At 39.7% G+C, this 19,646-nt stretch overlaps 2 protein-coding genes and 2 long non-coding RNA genes across 7 annotated transcripts in view; 2 read left to right on the top strand and 2 right to left on the bottom strand.

Annotated features, from left to right (window-relative positions):
• Positions 1–7,146, top strand: part of cntnap2a (contactin associated protein 2a) — a 285,382-nt gene extending 278,236 nt beyond the window's left edge. Inside the window, exons 24-26 of the mRNA XM_007547884.2 lie at positions 3,836–4,099; positions 4,914–4,985; positions 5,865–7,146. Coding sequence (XP_007547946.1) covers positions 3,836–4,099; positions 4,914–4,985; positions 5,865–6,064 — 536 coding nt within the window. The 3' untranslated portion in view covers positions 6,065–7,146. The remainder of the gene's footprint in view (positions 1–3,835; positions 4,100–4,913; positions 4,986–5,864) is intronic.
• On the bottom strand, positions 93–13,400 carry LOC107835782 (uncharacterized). Its single transcript, XR_001661604.1, has 2 exons — positions 11,017–13,400; positions 93–3,060 (listed from the first exon to the last, which is right to left on the bottom strand). It is a non-coding gene; the product is annotated as an uncharacterized LOC107835782 (long non-coding RNA).
• LOC107835784 (uncharacterized) lies at positions 7,481–8,908 on the bottom strand. Its single transcript, XR_001661606.1, has 2 exons — positions 8,238–8,908; positions 7,481–7,660 (listed from the first exon to the last, which is right to left on the bottom strand). It is a non-coding gene; the product is annotated as an uncharacterized LOC107835784 (long non-coding RNA).
• On the top strand, positions 7,655–18,261 carry LOC103135251 (contactin-associated protein-like 2). Of its 4 annotated transcripts, XR_001661603.1 has the most exons (5): positions 9,021–9,397; positions 13,400–13,663; positions 14,478–14,549; positions 15,429–17,199; positions 17,239–18,261. XR_001661603.1 is itself a non-coding variant. In XM_016669371.1 (4 exons), the coding sequence occupies exons 1-4, from the start codon at positions 7,670–7,672 to the stop codon at positions 15,626–15,628; spliced, it is 711 nt and encodes a 236-aa protein (XP_016524857.1). In that variant the 5' UTR covers positions 7,655–7,669; the 3' UTR covers positions 15,629–18,261. The 4 variants fall into 4 exon arrangements, 3 of the variants coding, with proteins under 3 accessions (XP_016524857.1, XP_007547945.1, XP_016524858.1); XM_016669371.1 differs by lacking the exon at positions 9,021–9,397 and adding an exon at positions 7,655–7,844 and having other exon boundaries at positions 15,429–18,261; XM_007547883.2 differs by having other exon boundaries at positions 15,429–18,261.
• Positions 18,262–19,646: the final 1,385 nt, after the last annotated feature.

Genomic DNA, 19,646 nt, shown 5'->3' with positions numbered 1-19,646 from the left:
GCAGAGAGTTTCATCCCGTCCTCTTTTGCCGCATTTTTTGTACTCATGGGTGGGAATGTTTTTCTTTCTTTCTTTCTTTTTTTACCGGTTTACTTGCTAGATGAACAGGATTATGGGAATTTATGTGTCTGTGCGAGTTCCCTGCAGTCACTTGTGTAGGTGTGTGTGTGTGTGTGTGTGTGTGAGAGAATCTGATCCGAAAAGAGCCATCGCAGACAGTGAGACAACGTCAACGTGTCTGTGTTGGTTTTTAATTGGTTTGGCGTGTTAACAAAATTAGCATCCTGGTCAAGGAGGATGCTGGAGGTGGCGCTGAAGAGCATACCTGTGTGTGTTTGTGTGAATGCATGAATCCATTGTGGGTGTGTTCTCTCTGGTTGAGTGGGGAAAGCTGCAGGTATATTTGCTGTGCTTAAAACCGATCCTCATCAATCGTCACATCACGCTTTTCTAAGCAAACATTTATGTGACACCGCCTCCTGTTGTGTAGCTTTAGCTTAATTCAGACAAAAGACAGCTTTGTTTTTTTATGTGACTTAACATCTAAAGCTAAAAAGTTACATTGTTGTCCTAATGCTGCAATTAGGACAATTTCAATTTACTGCAAAACATAAAGAAATTTTTTTATTTTTTATTTATTTATTTTGCCAATTTATGATTTTTTTTAATCACTTTTAAATGTTTGAAGAAAGCAAATGATTCTAAACTATTTATTCAATCTTGCCTCTATCCATTTTCCCATTTTTCCATCTGTTTATGTACTGCAGTGAAGATGCTTGTCTTCACCTCTCAGTAGAACATCTGCATGTTTGTGCATGATCCAGATCTACTGGAGGGCGTGGTGGACGGACCCACATTGATATTCTTTTCACGCACCTCTAAACGCATCACGCTTCTCCATTACCTCGCACCAGCAACAATGTCTCCTCTCCCTCGTCCACTCCTCAATCAGCTTCTATTTGTCGCCATGGGAACCATTTGATTCCCCCTCTCTCCTCACTGTTTCTCTCCAACTCTTTTGTCCTTCACACTTTCTCCGCTTTGTTTTCCACCCACCTTTCCTCTTATAATGCCCGTTCCTTCTGAACCTTGGAGCCACACCCACCCTCTGAGCCAGTTCTGCCTGTCACTTCTCCTTCCCCTGTTTTATTCATCCAACTTACACACACACACACACACACACACACACTCACTAACACCCCATAACTACCAATTGTGTTTCTTTCTGCACCTCCTTTTTTGAATTATTCATGCAAACTGACTCACCGTCTTTGAGGGTGCAGTCGACTCTTTTCAGCGAAGCTTCTGCCGTGTATTAACGTGCGTTTGGTCGAGATGGATTAACGAAGGGTCACATATGGTCACACGCGAGCGAAGGACCTATAAATCAAACATGATGCTGCTTTTCATCCTGGCTAAATGAAGCAGTCCATTCTGTCTTCAAATTATAACCAGTGTGTGTGTGTGTGTGTGTGTGTGTGTGTGTGTGTGTGGAAGAGCTGTTTGCTTTGTGTTTTTGCCCATGTTTTATTGATTAGTGTAGAAAGCTGCGTAGACACTGCTAACACAGGCTATGACCAAGCTTTGCAAACAGGAGATCAGTTTGTGGTTAGTGTTAAATCACTTGTAGGTGTTTGTAGATTAGTGTGCTGAGAGCCGGGACAAGGCAAAAGATTAATGAAAAGAAACAAGAAATCTAAGCATGTTAGATTTTTTGCTTCAATGGCCTCATGTATAATGCATACTTATGGATAAATATGTGCGTACCTTTCAATTTTCAATGCCTTGGATTGAGCTGTAATATTTTTTTCTTGTAAAGATACTGATTATTTGTTACCAAAATCCACCAAGCTTTTTTGAAACTATTTAAGATGCTTGTGAATAAATATCCAAGAATTTCTTCAAATGTTACTGTAGTTTAAAGCTGCTAATCCAAACTTTAAAGTAGTACACTATCTCCAGTTGGGTGTCACTTATTTTAAGTTTCTGCCTAAAAATGAGAACAAAAGGGTTTGAAAAAAATAATCTATTTTTCTGAACGACTATAGCTAATGAGTCAGCCTCTTAATGCAGAGTCATACAAGTGGATCTGGATAAATCTGGAGTCCAGGTGGACAAAGAGAGACACAGAAGTAGCAACAATGAAAGAGTCTGACTGGAATCAAAGACGCACGTTTATCGCCTTGTTTTTTGGTTGCATAATTATTTTGTCATTTCATCTTTAAAGTTGTAGCAGGCTTTTTTTCTGTTTTCCATTGGTGTGCACCTGGAGTAGAGATCCAATCTATGTAGTTTCTCTAGCAAGAATGCAAGAATTTCTTGGGTTCTGTTTGCAGTTTGGTTCAGAGTTCTGAGGAGCAGAAGGAATATGACACCAGTCCCAAAGCAACTTATCATTGCATCAAAATGTGTTATATATATATTATTATTACTAAGATATCTGGGGATTCTGTTCATCACTAGATCCTATATGTTGATAAAGTGCTGCTCATGAGATTGAGGATGTTTCGATAAATACTATTACGTAGCCTCAATTGCTACATTTAACAATCAACAATTTATGGTACTTTATCATTTTCAACTTTCTGCCAGCCAAGAAGGTTCTGAAAGGTTATAACGTAACCCTTTTTTTCTGTAGAAGTTTATTTTTCCTTCTTGGACTAGTAATTGTAGTTTTCTGTTGAATTCACTTTTGCCATATCTACTCTGTCTAAGCTTCTCAAACTGAGCCTCTTTGCAAGTTCAGCTCATAAAATGTAAGATTAGAGTTGATCCCCTGCTCCACCCTTTCTATACAATGCATTATAAAATCTGCCACATCCTTTGTTTGCTTTCTGACTTGCACTTTCCGGTAGTTTCCCGTGTGTATTGAAAATGTCATTGTGTGCAAAGGAGCCCAGTTGCAATCCCAGCAGAGAAGCATGTTAGTATTCACACACAGGGCCCCGCAGTGATCAGCACATGTTCAAGCATACAGAAGAGAAGCATGTTCTGCACTTTAAAGATGGCTGGTACCAGTAAATCTGTCCGCTGTCCTGCTGTTTGGCACCTGCTGCTCTCCTCTTGTGTGTGCGTGTGTGTGTGTTTCTATCCACTCTTGTTGTGCACCTCATGCAAATTCCCAAACCTTTTCAACTTGTTCCACATTTGGTCATACTTCAACGCATTTTATTTGGATTAGATGAGATCGAGAGCCACTGTTTGACTTGTGTCTCGCCATAAAAATTGCTTTACTCATATTAATGTGTGTATTACATTCAAAATGCATAGCCATTGTGCAGACACACAGAGAAAAAATTAAATACAGAGAAACCATGTGCGTGGCATGAAAATTAAGACATAATACACAGACGGGGTGAAGTTTGTAGATCCAGGCACAAGAGGAATAAAAAAACAGGACTATTTCTGGTGCACACACAAGCTTGGATTGGACTCATCAAAATGAAATGGAGTTAGAATTATATTATCAACCATGTCCAGATACTCAGAATCCCATCATCCAGATTCATTAACGACGAGCGTGGTTGCACATGGAGGAGTCCTGTTAGTCATCATGAGGTCATAGCGTTCTCTGTGATTGTCCAAACATTTCCTTCTGGGTGTGTCCGAGGCCATGCAGCAGCAACAGACAAATTATTTCATTTAAAAAATTAAATCCCCCACTTAAATGTTGTATTATTCAGCGTCAAAGGGGGATTGCTTTGGAATCAGCAAGTTTAAAGTTTGCTATCCGAAACCATGTGTCGGAGAATCTTATTTCTTTCGTTTCATACAGTGCTGAGTTAACTAAGACAATTTAACAAGCTCCTCTTCTCCGTCATTTATCTCTGCATAGAAACTGGACCCATAGACCCCGTCCTCATCGAGAGATACAACAGCCCGGGTTTCATCGGCTGCCTGTCCCGCGTGCAGTTCAACGGAGTCGCGCCCCTCAAGTCTGCTCTGAGAAAAGCCGCAGACGCCCAGGCCGACAGCCACCCTGCGTCTGCCTCTCCTGTGTCCTACCAGGGCAAACTCGTGCAATCTAACTGCGGGGCTTCGCCTCTCACCATCCCACCAATGTCGGCCGCACCGAATCCCTGGCCTCTGGACAACACCGGTCGGTACTTCTAGAATAAAACTCTCTCCTGTAAACGTTCTCTCATATGAGGAGCTTTTTGTGGTCGACATTCCAACTTCTGAAATGTGCACAAGCAATATATCCTATAATTAGGCGAGATTAAAGTAACAAAACGTCCTTTCATGCTACAAGCCTAACATACAAATCATTATCAAGATACGTCTTGAGCTGAAATTATGTATTTAATCGTGTAAGAACTTTAGAAATGAACCATGATAATCGTCTTACACGACAACAATTGCTTGCATTCATGAAAGGATTTGCAAAGAGGTTTATTTATACCTCTACCAGCAAGAATTTTTTTTTTATTTTTTTTTTTATGTTTTGTATTTAGTTTCAACTCCACATTTCAATTTGTCTTGCTGGGAATTTGTTATAAATCAACTCCAGTCTTGCATAAATGTGAAGAAGGAAAAAAATGTATGATTTTGAAATGGCTTTACAGACGGATGTTTCACACGGTTGTACCCATCCCCATTTACTCTGTCGTCCATAAATAAATTTCAGTGGAACTAATTTCATTGAGAAGTTACCTAATTTATAAATAAGGTCTACCTCTTTATTCTCAGCATGTCAGAATATTAATGAATAAACTTCATCATAAAGACAAGAAACACAGAAAATTCAGAAATAAATCTTACAAGAATTCAAGGATAGCATTAATTAAAGAGACAGTAAAAAAAACAGAAATTTGTGTTTTTCCTTTGCTTTTACAAGCTGGTCTAGACTTGCTGTACGTTACACTTTCTTTTTGTTGATGCTTTTTCCTGTCCCTTTTCTCTTCGCTGTGCAGATGCAGAGACTCCCCTAAATGAAGAGCGAGTCATTCCTGATGGAGTTAACAGGGACTCGGCCATCATTGGAGGTGTGCCACCGCTACTTATGTTTAGTGTATGAACACTGCTAAAACAATATATGCGGAGAAAGAGTTGTCATAGTTCAACCTGATATAAAAAGATCTGGAAACAATGTCTCACTTGTTCTGGTCAGAAGCCTTGTTTTGGGTGTCGTGTCTCATTTTGTAATAGAAAATAAAATAAAATAGTAAATGAAAGGGATTTACACTTTGAAATGGCAGTTTTCAAAAAAATTAATTTAGGCAGATTTTGGTTAAAAATGCACATTAAGTAAGATCAATGACATGTTTTGCGTAATTATTTTTGATCTCCACATGATGATTCATATGCAGTAATCATAATACCCTGCAGTAAAAATGTGTAAAAGCATGAAATAAATTCTTATTTTAGTAGCATGGACTAAAATGTAAACGGAGAATTCACTTCATTATCTGGTCAATGCCATTTTTAAAATAAATGCAAGAAAAACAAATGAAATCTATACCTGACATTAATATTTTGATTAGAGATTTTGGGACCTTCTTATTCATAATCCATGACTTTCTGTTTCCCTGGGGTATAAATTTGGTGTGACACCAGTGCACATTTTGTTTTAGCCACTAGTCTAGTGCATGGTAATTAGGATAAGTGGGATGGGAAAAAATTCAGGTGGATCCAGCTTGCAACAAATGATGTGGGAATGTGGCGGAGAACGTGCTGAAGTAAAGAGTCCATAGGAGACGAAACCGAAATCTGGTAAATTATTTTAAGCATCAATGCTTGCTATGTGCCAGGAAATGTGGATGGCACTGAAAACGTAGGCGGCGGACCAATGAAAACTTTGAAGTGAGGCAGCAGACGGGACTGAAAGCTCAGTACATTCGACGTGCTATCTCTCTCTTCCACAGGGATCATCGCAGTGGTGATCTTCACCATCCTGTGTACGCTGGTGTTCCTGATCCGCTACATGTTCCGTCACAAAGGCACCTACCACACCAACGAGGCCAAGGGCAGCGGGGAGTCGGCCACAGAGTCGGCCGACACGGCCATCATCGGCACCGACAACCCAGAAACTATCGACGAATCAAAGAAGGAGTGGTTCATTTAACGGGCTGACGATGGGACTCGGGACAGAGCAGGCAAAATGCGAGACCATCGTTGCTCACAGATGGAGGAAGATTAATCAAGTGACCGACCACTGGCGATAAAGAGGAGTGACTGTTCACAAGGACAACAAACTCCCTGAGAAGATGAGGGTCGTGGGGAAATTTCTGTTCCTTTTTTTTTTTTTTTTTAATATATCCAGAGTATTAGAAAAAGAAAAGTCGGACGCTTATCCTGAGGAGTACAGCTGTAAAAGACTATACATGTATATACTAACCAGCTTATCCTTCTTTGTATCGTGCTTGGGAGTTTTCAGGAGTCCTTTGAATACTGTGTATGACAAATAATTACACTTACTGGGTGGTGTAATAGCAAAGATTTATTGCCAGTCCTTGTTTGGTTTTGATTTTATATTTAAACAGAAATCTTATATAAGAAATGATCAATTCAACATGCCAAACTTTTTTTTGTTTTTTATCTTTTTCTTTTCTTTTTTTTTCCCGTTTTTCAAGCTGTAGTCGCACCAGTCTGTCAACACTCGCATTCATCCAGCGGAGCACATCCTGTAACCTGGTAACATAAGAGTTTATCATGAATGCCAAAAGTCTCTTTGTAAATATATTTTGTGTCAGTTTTCCTGAAAAGATTTATTTAGAGTCCAAAATGCCAATGAGAAATGTCATATCTATATTACAGTAATATATCTGTCCATTATATTATATATGTGTAAAATACAGAGTTTTATGTTTAGGTCTCTCATGACTTTCGATTGTACGGGACGCTCCCTCCTGTGGCGGCGCAGAGAGGGGTTTCTCAGAGCTTGATGGCAAATTGTGATTTTTCCACCGATGGTTTAGCTCATCATCTTGGCAGCTTTCTTTGAGTTTATGAGTGAAACCAAGAGCCTTTACTCATTCGGACGCGAGCGGTCAGTTTGTTTCTTTGCCAAACACTTTGGTCTTATTTTCAAAGTTTGCGGATATCATTTGGCGTTGAAGGTTTTCTTTGCATTCTTTTTCATGTTAAATGGAGCCATTTCTAACGTGTGCATGTACGCAGTGTGTGTAGGTCAAATGCTGAACAAAGTGCCAGAGGAGGCAGCTTCACAGTTTTTCTTTATGCACTTGGCTCCGAGCGTTGAAGGAGCCTGAAGCAGCATGAATTTAAAGTAAAAACTCCGAACACCACCAGGGATGAAGTTAGGATGGTAATTGGCTTACGAATCTGCTGTGCCTTTAAGGTGTTGAGCCATATCGCCTTTTCTTCTGTTACTTAACTTAGACCCATAACAAAAACTTGACTGATGCTGCATGAAATCTATTCAGGTTTTCTTTTGCTTCCTTCGTAAGATGGTGCTCTTCAGTTTCGCACAAAATGCAAACTCCAGCCAGTTTTTCCCAGCCCATCAAGTATGTCNAAGAATTTTTTTGACTTTCTGCTTTACAGTTATTGACTGATCACTAAAATGCACTGGATATTGTGGCTGTAACGGGAAATATGTGGAAAAAGCTTAAGCGGTATGAGTAATTTCATGAGACCTATATGTGATAGATGTCAGTCTGTGGATTGGTGTTGGTCCAACGCAGATCTCTGCACCCACCTGGAATAGATGAGGGAGATGAGTCATGCCGCAGCCGGAGCAACAGAATCACATTCCTGTCTTCTGCGCTATAAATCTGTTGGGTCTCTCTCTTTCGGTGTGCGTCAGATAGAAGGAATAAATTCAAAGAAGAAACGAACTGAAGGAAAAGCATCATTAGAGACAGACGACTATAGCCCTCAGGGTAAATGCCATGTACTGTACATTAGCACCACACTAAAATTAAATTTATCTGTTTTATTTCCACATATTTTTCCCTTTCTACAGATACCGCTAAAGAAAAACGCATGCCTGAAAGCAAATCTGCTAGTTTAAGGCTGAAGTACCTCTCTCTGAGTAATGTTTAGAGGAGCTAAATGCAACGCTTTTATTTAGGGACTGTTCAAATCTTTGATATTTATTTGATCATCCTTACTGTATTTTACTTCAGTTCTATTAGGGAGCCAAGATAACTTAAGAGAAAGTGCTCTATATGGCAGTATAAACAAAGCTGTTAGCGCAGAAATACACCGCTCATGGTCAGAAACGACCAAATCAGAGCCACTCTCAATCATGCTCATGCACGCGCTGCTCACACCTTCCCTCTGCTCTCCGCTGTACTTCAGCTCCTCCACCCACAGCAGAGCCTGCCTTGAATGTGCAGGCTAGCTAGCAACGCCGCCGATGACGGCAGATAAATATTCTAAACAATAGGAAACATATGTCTCCTATTCTAAAACAGGAGATATAAAAAATGAAATGTAAAATAACTATCAGAATTTCATATAGTGCAACATGTCTGACACTGACGGGGATCTGCTGCAGCCTCACAGTCAGTCAATAACAGGATTTAAACGTTGTTTTTTTGTCACAAAATGATAAAAAAAATAAATAAATAAAAAAACGGTGTTGGAGGCTTTTAGCCAGTCGTCTAAATAATCCTCAGATGTTTAGGTCAAGTACTTCTTGGACTGTTGAAGTGCAGGAATCAAACCTCTTAGCCAGCAGCTGTTTGAAAAGTACTCAACTTCCTGAACAGCTGAAGCCTTGGCATTAACCTGTTCATAATACGTATTTATAGAAATGTTGCTCTTTTCAACAGTATGGAGCAGGACTATTATATGACTTCGTTCAGGTCTGTCCGTGTGTGCCTTAGAGCGGCGATTCACTCCCTCGGTGTTTAGACTCAAATCGACTGCGTTTCCTTTTCTTTGGAATAGCATGTCACGATTAAGTCCAATCAATTTCCTTCCTCCAGAGTAGCCTTTGACCATCTCTGTTTTGTGTTGACCTTTGCATTGACAGCCACACAACATCCTGACTCCAGTCAAAGCTCTGATAAAACCCTGGTGTTGGATCAAGCTGATATCACAAATTTCCCTTCCTTTTCTGTCTCCGATTGGCAGCTTGATTACCTCTGTAACATCAATCTGTCCTTTGTGCTCAGACGGCTGTTTTGTGTGTACGTCTCCATACGTCTCGAAAGAATGACGTCATCACCAAAAAGCCACGAGTTGGATCTGGGATCGGGGAATCCTGGTCCGGGCCACATCGGATCCTGGATCCGGGTTTTCTCCAGCAAGCGTCTGGGAGTGGGGGTGGGACTGCACTGCAGAGAAAAGGGAGGGATAGAGAGAGGTAAAAAAAAAAAGAGGGAAAAAAACAGTGAGAAAAGGAGATGCTTGTCAGTGTGTTGCTGTTTCCACATGAGCCACATAACAGAGAGAGAGAGAACATCTGAAAGAAGAAGAGAAGAAGGTTTGGTGCACAAACTCTTCAGACACAAGTCTGTGTAGGTAACTGTGGTGAATGCATGCCTGTGTGTCCTCTGCTCGCGTTGCTGCTGCGTTTGCATGTGTGTGCCAAGGTTGCGGCAGGTCACTGAGTCATCTCGGCGAAAACTGAACCTCGAATCTGTATCTGAAGCAGAGAGTTTCATCCCGTCCTCTTTTGCCGCATTTTTTGTACTCATGGGTGGGAATGTTTTTCTTTCTTTCTTTCTTTTTTTACCGGTTTACTTGCTAGATGAACAGGATTATGGGAATTTATGTGTCTGTGCGAGTTCCCTGCAGTCACTTGTGTAGGTGTGTGTGTGTGTGTGTGTGTGTGAGAGAATCTGATCCGAAAAGAGCCATCGCAGACAGTGAGACAACGTCAACGTGTCTGTGTTGGTTTTTAATTGGTTTGGCGTGTTAACAAAATTAGCATCCTGGTCAAGGAGGATGCTGGAGGTGGCGCTGAAGAGCATACCTGTGTGTGTTTGTGTGAATGCATGAATCCATTGTGGGTGTGTTCTCTCTGGTTGAGTGGGGAAAGCTGCAGGTATATTTGCTGTGCTTAAAACCGATCCTCATCAATCGTCACATCACGCTTTTCTAAGCAAACATTTATGTGACACCGCCTCCTGTTGTGTAGCTTTAGCTTAATTCAGACAAAAGACAGCTTTGTTTTTTTATGTGACTTAACATCTAAAGCTAAAAAGTTACATTGTTGTCCTAATGCTGCAATTAGGACAATTTCAATTTACTGCAAAACATAAAGAAATTTTTTTATTTTTTATTTATTTATTTTGCCAATTTATGATTTTTTTTAATCACTTTTAAATGTTTGAAGAAAGCAAATGATTCTAAACTATTTATTCAATCTTGCCTCTATCCATTTTCCCATTTTTCCATCTGTTTATGTACTGCAGTGAAGATGCTTGTCTTCACCTCTCAGTAGAACATCTGCATGTTTGTGCATGATCCAGATCTACTGGAGGGCGTGGTGGACGGACCCACATTGATATTCTTTTCACGCACCTCTAAACGCATCACGCTTCTCCATTACCTCGCACCAGCAACAATGTCTCCTCTCCCTCGTCCACTCCTCAATCAGCTTCTATTTGTCGCCATGGGAACCATTTGATTCCCCCTCTCTCCTCACTGTTTCTCTCCAACTCTTTTGTCCTTCACACTTTCTCCGCTTTGTTTTCCACCCACCTTTCCTCTTATAATGCCCGTTCCTTCTGAACCTTGGAGCCACACCCACCCTCTGAGCCAGTTCTGCCTGTCACTTCTCCTTCCCCTGTTTTATTCATCCAACTTACACACACACACACACACACACACACACTCACTAACACCCCATAACTACCAATTGTGTTTCTTTCTGCACCTCCTTTTTTGAATTATTCATGCAAACTGACTCACCGTCTTTGAGGGTGCAGTCGACTCTTTTCAGCGAAGCTTCTGCCGTGTATTAACGTGCGTTTGGTCGAGATGGATTAACGAAGGGTCACATATGGTCACACGCGAGCGAAGGACCTATAAATCAAACATGATGCTGCTTTTCATCCTGGCTAAATGAAGCAGTCCATTCTGTCTTCAAATTATAACCAGTGTGTGTGTGTGTGTGTGTGTGTGTGTGTGTGTGTGTGGAAGAGCTGTTTGCTTTGTGTTTTTGCCCATGTTTTATTGATTAGTGTAGAAAGCTGCGTAGACACTGCTAACACAGGCTATGACCAAGCTTTGCAAACAGGAGATCAGTTTGTGGTTAGTGTTAAATCACTTGTAGGTGTTTGTAGATTAGTGTGCTGAGAGCCGGGACAAGGCAAAAGATTAATGAAAAGAAACAAGAAATCTAAGCATGTTAGATTTTTTGCTTCAATGGCCTCATGTATAATGCATACTTATGGATAAATATGTGCGTACCTTTCAATTTTCAATGCCTTGGATTGAGCTGTAATATTTTTTTCTTGTAAAGATACTGATTATTTGTTACCAAAATCCACCAAGCTTTTTTGAAACTATTTAAGATGCTTGTGAATAAATATCCAAGAATTTCTTCAAATGTTACTGTAGTTTAAAGCTGCTAATCCAAACTTTAAAGTAGTACACTATCTCCAGTTGGGTGTCACTTATTTTAAGTTTCTGCCTAAAAATGAGAACAAAAGGGTTTGAAAAAAATAATCTATTTTTCTGAACGACTATAGCTAATGAGTCAGCCTCTTAATGCAGAGTCATACAAGTGGATCTGGATAAATCTGGAGTCCAGGTGGACAAAGAGAGACACAGAAGTAGCAACAATGAAAGAGTCTGACTGGAATCAAAGACGCACGTTTATCGCCTTGTTTTTTGGTTGCATAATTATTTTGTCATTTCATCTTTAAAGTTGTAGCAGGCTTTTTTTCTGTTTTCCATTGGTGTGCACCTGGAGTAGAGATCCAATCTATGTAGTTTCTCTAGCAAGAATGCAAGAATTTCTTGGGTTCTGTTTGCAGTTTGGTTCAGAGTTCTGAGGAGCAGAAGGAATATGACACCAGTCCCAAAGCAACTTATCATTGCATCAAAATGTGTTATATATATATTATTATTACTAAGATATCTGGGGATTCTGTTCATCACTAGATCCTATATGTTGATAAAGTGCTGCTCATGAGATTGAGGATGTTTCGATAAATACTATTACGTAGCCTCAATTGCTACATTTAACAATCAACAATTTATGGTACTTTATCATTTTCAACTTTCTGCCAGCCAAGAAGGTTCTGAAAGGTTATAACGTAACCCTTTTTTTCTGTAGAAGTTTATTTTTCCTTCTTGGACTAGTAATTGTAGTTTTCTGTTGAATTCACTTTTGCCATATCTACTCTGTCTAAGCTTCTCAAACTGAGCCTCTTTGCAAGTTCAGCTCATAAAATGTAAGATTAGAGTTGATCCCCTGCTCCACCCTTTCTATACAATGCATTATAAAATCTGCCACATCCTTTGTTTGCTTTCTGACTTGCACTTTCCGGTAGTTTCCCGTGTGTATTGAAAATGTCATTGTGTGCAAAGGAGCCCAGTTGCAATCCCAGCAGAGAAGCATGTTAGTATTCACACACAGGGCCCCGCAGTGATCAGCACATGTTCAAGCATACAGAAGAGAAGCATGTTCTGCACTTTAAAGATGGCTGGTACCAGTAAATCTGTCCGCTGTCCTGCTGTTTGGCACCTGCTGCTCTCCTCTTGTGTGTGCGTGTGTGTGTGTTTCTATCCACTCTTGTTGTGCACCTCATGCAAATTCCCAAACCTTTTCAACTTGTTCCACATTTGGTCATACTTCAACGCATTTTATTTGGATTAGATGAGATCGAGAGCCACTGTTTGACTTGTGTCTCGCCATAAAAATTGCTTTACTCATATTAATGTGTGTATTACATTCAAAATGCATAGCCATTGTGCAGACACACAGAGAAAAAATTAAATACAGAGAAACCATGTGCGTGGCATGAAAATTAAGACATAATACACAGACGGGGTGAAGTTTGTAGATCCAGGCACAAGAGGAATAAAAAAACAGGACTATTTCTGGTGCACACACAAGCTTGGATTGGACTCATCAAAATGAAATGGAGTTAGAATTATATTATCAACCATGTCCAGATACTCAGAATCCCATCATCCAGATTCATTAACGACGAGCGTGGTTGCACATGGAGGAGTCCTGTTAGTCATCATGAGGTCATAGCGTTCTCTGTGATTGTCCAAACATTTCCTTCTGGGTGTGTCCGAGGCCATGCAGCAGCAACAGACAAATTATTTCATTTAAAAAATTAAATCCCCCACTTAAATGTTGTATTATTCAGCGTCAAAGGGGGATTGCTTTGGAATCAGCAAGTTTAAAGTTTGCTATCCGAAACCATGTGTCGGAGAATCTTATTTCTTTCGTTTCATACAGTGCTGAGTTAACTAAGACAATTTAACAAGCTCCTCTTCTCCGTCATTTATCTCTGCATAGAAACTGGACCCATAGACCCCGTCCTCATCGAGAGATACAACAGCCCGGGTTTCATCGGCTGCCTGTCCCGCGTGCAGTTCAACGGAGTCGCGCCCCTCAAGTCTGCTCTGAGAAAAGCCGCAGACGCCCAGGCCGACAGCCACCCTGCGTCTGCCTCTCCTGTGTCCTACCAGGGCAAACTCGTGCAATCTAACTGCGGGGCTTCGCCTCTCACCATCCCACCAATGTCGGCCGCACCGAATCCCTGGCCTCTGGACAACACCGGTCGGTACTTCTAGAATAAAACTCTCTCCTGTAAACGTTCTCTCATATGAGGAGCTTTTTGTGGTCGACATTCCAACTTCTGAAATGTGCACAAGCAATATATCCTATAATTAGGCGAGATTAAAGTAACAAAACGTCCTTTCATGCTACAAGCCTAACATACAAATCATTATCAAGATACGTCTTGAGCTGAAATTATGTATTTAATCGTGTAAGAACTTTAGAAATGAACCATGATAATCGTCTTACACGACAACAATTGCTTGCATTCATGAAAGGATTTGCAAAGAGGTTTATTTATACCTCTACCAGCAAGAATTTTTTTTTTATTTTTTTTTTTATGTTTTGTATTTAGTTTCAACTCCACATTTCAATTTGTCTTGCTGGGAATTTGTTATAAATCAACTCCAGTCTTGCATAAATGTGAAGAAGGAAAAAAATGTATGATTTTGAAATGGCTTTACAGACGGATGTTTCACACGGTTGTACCCATCCCCATTTACTCTGTCGTCCATAAATAAATTTCAGTGGAACTAATTTCATTGAGAAGTTACCTAATTTATAAATAAGGTCTACCTCTTTATTCTCAGCATGTCAGAATATTAATGAATAAACTTCATCATAAAGACAAGAAACACAGAAAATTCAGAAATAAATCTTACAAGAATTCAAGGATAGCATTAATTAAAGAGACAGTAAAAAAAACAGAAATTTGTGTTTTTCCTTTGCTTTTACAAGCTGGTCTAGACTTGCTGTACGTTACACTTTCTTTTTGTTGATGCTTTTTCCTGTCCCTTTTCTCTTCGCTGTGCAGATGCAGAGACTCCCCTAAATGAAGAGCGAGTCATTCCTGATGGAGTTAACAGGGACTCGGCCATCATTGGAGGTGTGCCACCGCTACTTATGTTTAGTGTATGAACACTGCTAAAACAATATATGCGGAGAAAGAGTTGTCATAGTTCAACCTGATATAAAAAGATCTGGAAACAATGTCTCACTTGTTCTGGTCAGAAGCCTTGTTTTGGGTGTCGTGTCTCATTTTGTAATAGAAAATAAAATAAAATAGTAAATGAAAGGGATTTACACTTTGAAATGGCAGTTTTCAAAAAAATTAATTTAGGCAGATTTTGGTTAAAAATGCACATTAAGTAAGATCAATGACATGTTTTGCGTAATTATTTTTGATCTCCACATGATGATTCATATGCAGTAATCATAATACCCTGCAGTAAAAATGTGTAAAAGCATGAAATAAATTCTTATTTTAGTAGCATGGACTAAAATGTAAACGGAGAATTCACTTCATTATCTGGTCAATGCCATTTTTAAAATAAATGCAAGAAAAACAAATGAAATCTATACCTGACATTAATATTTTGATTAGAGATTTTGGGACCTTCTTATTCATAATCCATGACTTTCTGTTTCCCTGGGGTATAAATTTGGTGTGACACCAGTGCACATTTTGTTTTAGCCACTAGTCTAGTGCATGGTAATTAGGATAAGTGGGATGGGAAAAAATTCAGGTGGATCCAGCTTGCAACAAATGATGTGGGAATGTGGCGGAGAACGTGCTGAAGTAAAGAGTCCATAGGAGACGAAACCGAAATCTGGTAAATTATTTTAAGCATCAATGCTTGCTATGTGCCAGGAAATGTGGATGGCACTGAAAACGTAGGCGGCGGACCAATGAAAACTTTGAAGTGAGGCAGCAGACGGGACTAAAAACTCAGTACATTCGACGTGCTATCTCTCTCTTCCACAGGGATCATCGCAGTGGTGATCTTCACCATCCTGTGTACGCTGGTGTTCCTGATCCGCTACATGTTCCGTCACAAAGGCACCTACCACACCAACGAGGCCAAGGGCAGCGGGGAGTCGGCCACAGAGTCGGCCGACACGGCCATCATCGGCACCGACAACCCAGAAACTATCGACGAATCAAAGAAGGAGTGGTTCATTTAACGGGCTGACGATGGGACTCGGGACAGAGCAGGCAAAATGCGAGACCATCGTTGCTCACAGATGGAGGAAGATTAATCAAGTGACCGACCACTGGCGATAAAGAGGAGTGACTGTTCACAAGGACAACAAACTCCCTGAGAAGATGAGGGTCGTGGGGAAATTTCTGTTCCTTTTTTTTTTTTTATATATATATCCAGAGTATTAGAAAAAGAAAAGTCGGACGCTTATCCTGAGGAGTACAGCTGTAAAAGACTATACATGTATATACTAACCAGCTTATCCTTCTTTGTATCGTGCTTGGGAGTTTTCAGGAGTCCTTTGAATACTGTGTATGACAAATAATTACACTTACTGGGTGGTGTAATAGCAAAGATTTATTGCCAGTCCTTGTTTGGTTTTGATTTTATATTTAAACAGAAATCTTATATAAGAAATGATCAAATCAACATGCCAAACATTTTGTTTGTTTTTTATCTTTTTCTTTTCTTTTTTTTTCCCGTTTTTCAAGCTGTAGTCGCACCAGTCTGTCAACACTCGCATTCATCCAGTGGAGCACATCCTGTAACCTGGTAACATAAGAGTTTATCATGAATGCCAAAAGTCTCTTTGTAAATATATTTTGTGTCAGTTTTCCTGAAAAGATTTATTTAGAGTCCAAAATGCCAATGAGAAATGTCATATCTATATTACAGTAATATATCTGTCCATTATATTATATATGTGTAAAATACAGAGTTTTATGTTTAGGTCTCTCATGACTTTCGATTGTACGGGACGCTCCCTCCTGTGGCGGCGCAGAGAGGGGTTTCTCAGAGCTTGATGGCAAATTGTGATTTTTCCACCGATGGTTTAGCTCATCATCTTGGCAGCTTTCTTTGAGTTTATGAGTGAAACCAAGAGCCTTTACTCATTCGGACGCGAGCGGTCAGTTTGTTTCTTTGCCAAACACTTTGGTCTTATTTTCAAAGTTTGCGGATATCATTTGGCGTTGAAGGTTTTCTTTGCATTCTTTTTCATGTTAAATGGAGCCATTTATAACGTGTGCATGTACGCAGTGTGTGTAGGTCAAATGCTGAACAAAGTGCCAGAGGAGGCAGCTTCACAGTTTTTCTTTATGCACTTGGCTCCGAGCGTTGAAGGAGCCTGAAGCAGCATGAATTTAAAGTAAAAACTCCGAACACCACCAGGGATGAAGTTAGGATGGTAATTGGCTTACGAATCTGCTGTGCCTTTAAGGTGTTGAGCCATATCGCCTTTTCTTCTGTTACTTAGACCCATAACAAAAACTTGACTGATGCTGCATGAAATCTATTCAGGTTTTCTTTTGCTTCCTTCGTAAGATGGTGCTCTTCAGTTTCGCACAAAATGCAAACTCCAGCCAGTTTTTCCCAGCCCATCAAGTATGTCGGCGACGGTAAGAAAGTTAAGCACCCAAATGGAGAGACGGAAATGAAATGAAGTAGGTTGCGAACTGATGACTGTGTAATATCAAGTGGGAAAGGTGTTGGTAGTCTTATGCTGTCAGCCCGGATATAAGCAGCAGTTCAGTCCGGATCAGAGTCACATGGCTGGTCTCGAAGTTTGTTTTAAAGAATCAATTATCAGTGTAGAATCAAGTTTGTCTCAACTCAGGATGGTTTAGATGCGAAATGTATCACAAAACAAATCAAGATTGCATTAACCTCTTTCCAGTTTGAACTGCTGCATATTCTAATTAGCAATTGAAAACTTGGAGTGCAAACTATGACTTACTTTCTTTAAAAGCCACTTCTGCCCCCCTGACACAGTGATTCCCCTGGGCAAAGAGCCATATCACCCAGATCAGAAACAGCTACTGCATACTGCCTTTGTATTGCGTCCTGTGGTAAGTGAGACCAGAGTTGCAGACTTGTATTATTTCAGCAGTGGGCCATCTGGTGGCTGTTCTAAATGTGCCATAAATTTGCAAACCGAATCCAGTACATAGTCGTCATCAGCATACAAATCGATCCATTCCATCTGTGTGCTTAACTTTTTTTTTTTTTTAATCTGCTTTAGGAAAAGCTGTGCAGAATTATATATAAGGAGCAATTGCATGGATGTGCTGCCTACAAACGACATCTATCCTCTGAGACGCACACAATCTGCAAAACAAAGTTCTGTTTCTAACTTTGCTTCTTTTGTCCTGTCAGCGATGTTTACCTGTTCCACGTGTTTCAACTGAAACAAGCTGCCAACCGTGTTTTTATTTTTTATTTCAATTTGTCTTTATTGTTTTGTTTTGTTTTTCATATGTGTCAGTTTGGTTAAAGAGCTCCCACTCACGTGAATGATTTTATTCCGGCCCATCGACATCGCCTCAGGGTTGTACGCAGATCACTTCATCGGAGACGTATTGGCAGCTGAGGAGCTCGGCTCGCCTTCGTCTGAGGCCTCAAAGCAAACTTTTTAACATCGCATCCTTCTCACGTTATCGTCTCTGTTTTCCTTTTTCTAATTATATTACTCGGAGTCCAAATAAACATGCACGCACACCCTCTTCTTGTGGTTTAACCATAACGTCGATGATTATCAGTGCTGACAGACTAAACCATAATGCATTTGTTCAGCTTTCAGTTCTGTTGAGTACAATAAAGAGTGTTTGATCAATAAAACCTTTTTTTTTTTTTTTTTTCCCCCAACACATCACTGTCTACTTAAAGCTTTCATCTCACTGCTTATCCACCCCTGGATGTTGTGTTGTGCACGTTTGAGAGTAGAGTATGATGCTGTGGTTTTTATTAAGAATTTAAGATTAAATTCAGAAATGGTCTCTTTCAGAGATAAGTCTCTTTAAGAGTTTACTTGGTTGCGTGTTTAATACTATTGTCTTGCTCTGAAATCAACATGTCATCTTCAACTTTTCATCAAATATGACTTCAAACATTTTTGCAGAAATGTGTGGGTGGTAGCTTTAAAATCAGAGGACGTAAAGATATGAAAATATGGAGCTTGAGGAAACGGCTGTCAGTCAGCAAGATCTCTGTACACCTACACAGACTCTCAAGTCAACAGTTCTTGGCTATATTTCCAAATACAATAAATGTAAACCACTGCTCAGATTACTGCATTATTGACCACTAATTGGTTTCCTCTCTAGAGTATGCATGAGCCTTTGTTTTCTTTTGTTTTCAGATGGTGAGTGGGTATTTTTCTGAAAAGTTCTTGGCTGCCACCTTGTGGGCACGCTTTGTACCTGCAGTCACATAGTCCTATGTAAAAAGCAATGAATCCATTTAAATTTTCCAGGGGGTTAATGGAATGGTTGCAAATGTGTGGGTTTTTTTTAAATGAAAGTTCATATAAATAAAGGCCACACAATAAGGCATGTTTTTTCATAAAAAGAAGTGACAGTCTGCATACCAAAATATTATATATTATTTATGTGTAGTTTTTTTACAAGGCAACGGACGACCGAAAATGTAGGAAACGATTGAAGTAGCGGGGTTCGGTTACTGTTTCAGTAGAGCTGGCTTAAAGTATAAGCAAACTTTGCAACTACTTAGTGTCAAGTTGCAGTTGCAGAGAAGCCAAATCTATAGAGAGGCTGTGGACAAAATAAATACTTTAATAAATTAATGTTATTTTATCACTAGTAGTATATTTTTCAGTAGTGTTCAGGGACAATTGCCATAATAGATTTTCTAAATTTCTAAAACGGTACACTTGGTCAGGAAAAGAAATTACCTTTGTCTTCAGAAGAACAAGGAAACTATGTTTCGTTTGTGTTTGGTTTTTAGTTTGCTGCTCTTCTACCTATTTAAAATATACACCTTCCCCATTTAAAATGTATATTTATTTTTGCTTGAACATTTTTTAATTATGATCTCGATGCCACCACCAAGTCTGGTAAATACAGAATCCTGTGTTTTGTGTGACTTGAACCAGTTTGCTTAACTACTCTTTTTGCTGTTTGTATAACAGGACATAGCTGACTGATTACTGTCAGCTTCATGTTCAGCTTTGTTTCATTTGTGTATATATATATATATATATATAT

The sequence above is a fragment of the Poecilia formosa genome, unplaced genomic scaffold, assembly GCF_000485575.1.
Source record: "Poecilia formosa unplaced genomic scaffold, Poecilia_formosa-5.1.2 Scaffold22, whole genome shotgun sequence".
In the NCBI taxonomy this organism is placed as follows: domain Eukaryota; kingdom Metazoa; phylum Chordata; class Actinopteri; order Cyprinodontiformes; family Poeciliidae; genus Poecilia; species Poecilia formosa.
The sequence above is the reverse complement of the archived record's forward strand: the minus strand, read 5'-3'. Positions and strand labels throughout refer to the sequence as shown.